This window comes from Nicotiana attenuata, unplaced genomic scaffold, assembly GCF_001879085.1.
Source record: "Nicotiana attenuata strain UT unplaced genomic scaffold, NIATTr2, whole genome shotgun sequence".
Taxonomy (NCBI): domain Eukaryota; kingdom Viridiplantae; phylum Streptophyta; class Magnoliopsida; order Solanales; family Solanaceae; genus Nicotiana; species Nicotiana attenuata.
In genome coordinates, this window is record NW_017670553.1 from 285170 (window position 1) to 288233 (window position 3064).

The following is a 3064-nucleotide window of genomic DNA, read 5'->3' on the forward strand; positions in this document are numbered from 1 at the left end:
TGGCCGATGACGTCGCTCAGTATGTGAAGACTTGTCTAGTATGCCAGAAGGACAAGTCGGACCGCTTGACACAAGCGGGACTCTTGGAACCACTAGCTGTCCCAAAGAGACCTTGGGAAAGCGTTTCCCTGGATTTCATCACCTGATTGCCTAAGGTCGGAGATCTCACAACTATCTTGGTTGTGATGGATCGGTTTTCCAAGTATGCTACCTTTATAGCATCCCCACAATATATATCAGCAGAAGATACAGCTCGACTCTTCTTCTCTCATGTCGTTAAATATTGGGGCCTACCCAAAGACATTATTAGTGATCGCGACTCATGCTTCACTAGCAACTTTTGGACCCAACTCTTTAAGTGCCTCGGGTCAAAATTGAGTCACAACTCAAGTTTTCATCCGCAATTTGATGGCCAAACGGAGCGGTTCAATGGTATGTTGGAGGAATATCTCCGCCACTTTGTAATCGGATCGCAGAAGAATTGGATGAAGCTTCTGGATGCTGCTCAACTGTGTTTCAATTCACAAAAGAGCTCTAGTACAAACAAAAACACTTTTGAAATTGTTACCGGACAACAATCGCTACTCCCACACACCGTGAATGCACCAAACATGACAAAATCTCCTCGAGCTGCTAGCTTCTCAAAAGAATGGAAGTAAAATTTGGAGATATTGCAGAGCTATCTCGTGCCAAAAAGCGGACGAAGAGGCATGCTGATCAAAATCGTCGCTTTGTTGAATACCAAGTAGGAGACAAAGTGATCGTTAAAATCCCTAAGTGGTACTTATTTGCGGGGGTCCATGACCCTCGCCTATTGCAAAAATACATTGGACCCTTTTTCCATTTAAATGCGCATTGGACCAACTTGTGCATCTCGACTAAGTCCACGGGATTTTAACTTGTGCATCTCGACTAAGTCCACGGGATACTTGCTAAGTCCCACTAGCAACAAGCAACAGGTAATTTTGTCCACCAAGGCTTGAACAGATGGGAAGAAATCACCTAATATTTTTGCGTCCGTTGAGATTTGAACCAAAGACATCATGATTCTCAACTCACTTCATTGACCAGTAGGCCACACATTTTGGTGCTTGTCTTCTATTCTTTTTTATTTTCTTATAAGTGGTTTTCGGCTGGGTACACCTCGACTACATTAGGTACCTTTACAAGTATTGGGTAACTCTGCATACAAAAGTTTAGGCGGATTGAAAGAAATCAATTAACTTCTTTGCCTTTCCTGGAATACGGATACTGGTCTATCACGACTTCCGGTTCTGCTTCGTTGATCACTAGGGCATACCTTTGGTAGTTTTGCTAAAACGAAAATAACTTATTTGAATTACGATATTATATGACTATGATGCAAATGAAGTACTCCATTAATTATGCCAAAGGCACTTTATTTCAGAACATTGCCATGTATCCTCAATGTTGACCTTTACCTTGTAATATTTGAAGTTTATATGTTGAAAACTCTTCTTAAAAAGGGTATCGACAGTTATGATGTAATTCTTATCCGATAAAACATGTTTTCTTCAGATTGGCTGATTTCCTTTCCTTTCAAATCTTTTCCTGCAAATTCCTTTATAAGGGCTCCAAATTTCTGATATAGCATAAATTCTACTTGAAGCAAAGAAAGAGAGTTTCCGTGGTGAGTTAATGAGAAAAGAATTCTAGTCCTTATGACTATCATATTTCCCTTTTATTGTGCTCATTCTTGTAGGCATTGAATGTCTGTAAATATAGAAACATGAGAGAGTTCTCAATAGCGTCTTCGTATTTATTTCAGGGAGCAACAATAGTTGATATGTCTGTTACAGTGACTTTGGATCCAGTTTACCAGCTTTCTCCTGGTGCTGCTACAGCGCCCCCGGTAAAAAGAATCATACTTATTGCAATGTCTTTGAACATGAAAACACACACTTTTCTTATATGATGACGACCCTCTGCAGCCAACAGGAAAGAAAACTGCTGGTGATTCAGAATCCGCTTTTCAGAAAGCAGAAGATGTTGTTAGCAGCATGCTCGCAAAAGGTTATATCTTAGGTACAGATGCTGTGGGCAAAGCAAAGTCTTTTGATGAGAAGCACCAGTTGACTTCAAGTGCAAGTGCTAAAGTGGCCTCCTTAAACCAAAAAATTGGTCTCACTGAGAAGATAAGCGTTGGTACTTCCATTGTTAATGAGAAAGTCCGAGAAATGGATCAGAAACTCCTGGTTTCTGAAAAAGCAAAATCAGCATTTGCTGTAGCAGAGCAAAAAGTTAGTAGCGCTGGATCGGCCATTATGAAAAACCGATATGTTCTCACGGGGGCTACTTGGGTAACATGCGCTTTTAGTAAAGTTGCTAAAACAGCAGGGGAAGTGGGCCAAAAGACAAAAGAGAAAGTGGGAATGACTGAGGATGAGCAGAGACAGAAAATGGTCACTGATTTTGCACAGGTTCATTTATCTGATTCTCCAAAAGCTTCTAATTTCACGGAGCATCAGTCTTCCAAGCCTGCAGCAGTACAAGGTTTAGTCCGTTGAGTTGATGCCCCTGTAAGTATCTTTGAGGACTTCCACTCCTCATACTTCATTTCATTTTCAATTCACTGGTTTATGAAGAAATGACAAGTGTAAAACAATATGTTCAATATGCAATTTTTAGATGATCTCGATTTTGTTTCTGTACTTCGTACTGTAACAAGATTTGATTGATTTGTATATCATTGATATTGTCAAGTAGATAAATTCATTTTTATGCCTTGATGAACATACATGAGCCCCAATCTTTTTGCACTTATAATTGCTTCATTTTGCTTGTTAGTTGCATGAGACATCCTTCTTGACTTCAGTATATTTCTTTAGATTGTAAAGAAGGATATTTCTGGAGAGTGAGTGACCTAACATGAGAAAATTGTGCTTTATATCGTTGAAGGAGGTTGTTGAGGCATCTCCTTTTTACTAGCATTGCAGATTCCTTTTTGGCAGTTTTTAGCATACTTCCTAGTTCCTTGGGTCTGAGATGCATTATATTTATCGTTGTAAAAGGCATCCTTTGCAGGCCAAATTGGAAATGGCGT

At 39.8% G+C, this 3064-nt stretch overlaps 1 protein-coding gene across 2 annotated transcripts; it reads left to right on the forward strand.

Annotated features, from left to right (window-relative positions):
* The first annotated feature begins 1398 nt into the window (after window positions 1–1398).
* On the forward strand, window positions 1399–2754 carry LOC109240891 (binding partner of ACD11 1-like). Of its 2 annotated transcripts, XM_019407571.1 has the most exons (3): window positions 1400–1651; window positions 1790–1873; window positions 1953–2754. In XM_019407571.1, the coding sequence occupies exons 2-3, from the start codon at window positions 1808–1810 to the stop codon at window positions 2526–2528; spliced, it is 642 nt and encodes a 213-aa protein (XP_019263116.1). In that variant the 5' UTR covers window positions 1400–1651; window positions 1790–1807; the 3' UTR covers window positions 2529–2754. The 2 variants fall into 2 exon arrangements, with proteins under 2 accessions (XP_019263115.1, XP_019263116.1); XM_019407570.1 differs by having other exon boundaries at window positions 1399–1873.
* Window positions 2755–3064: the final 310 nt, after the last annotated feature.

Coding starts and splice junctions, on each gene's coding strand:
- LOC109240891 (XM_019407570.1), top strand. CDS start 1,751: ATGAGAGAGTTCTCAATAGCGTCTTCGTATTTATTTCAGGGAGCAACA. Junction 1,874..1,952: donor GTGCTGCTACAGCGCCCCCG/GTAAAAAGAATC, acceptor GACCCTCTGCAG/CCAACAGGAAAGAAAACTGC.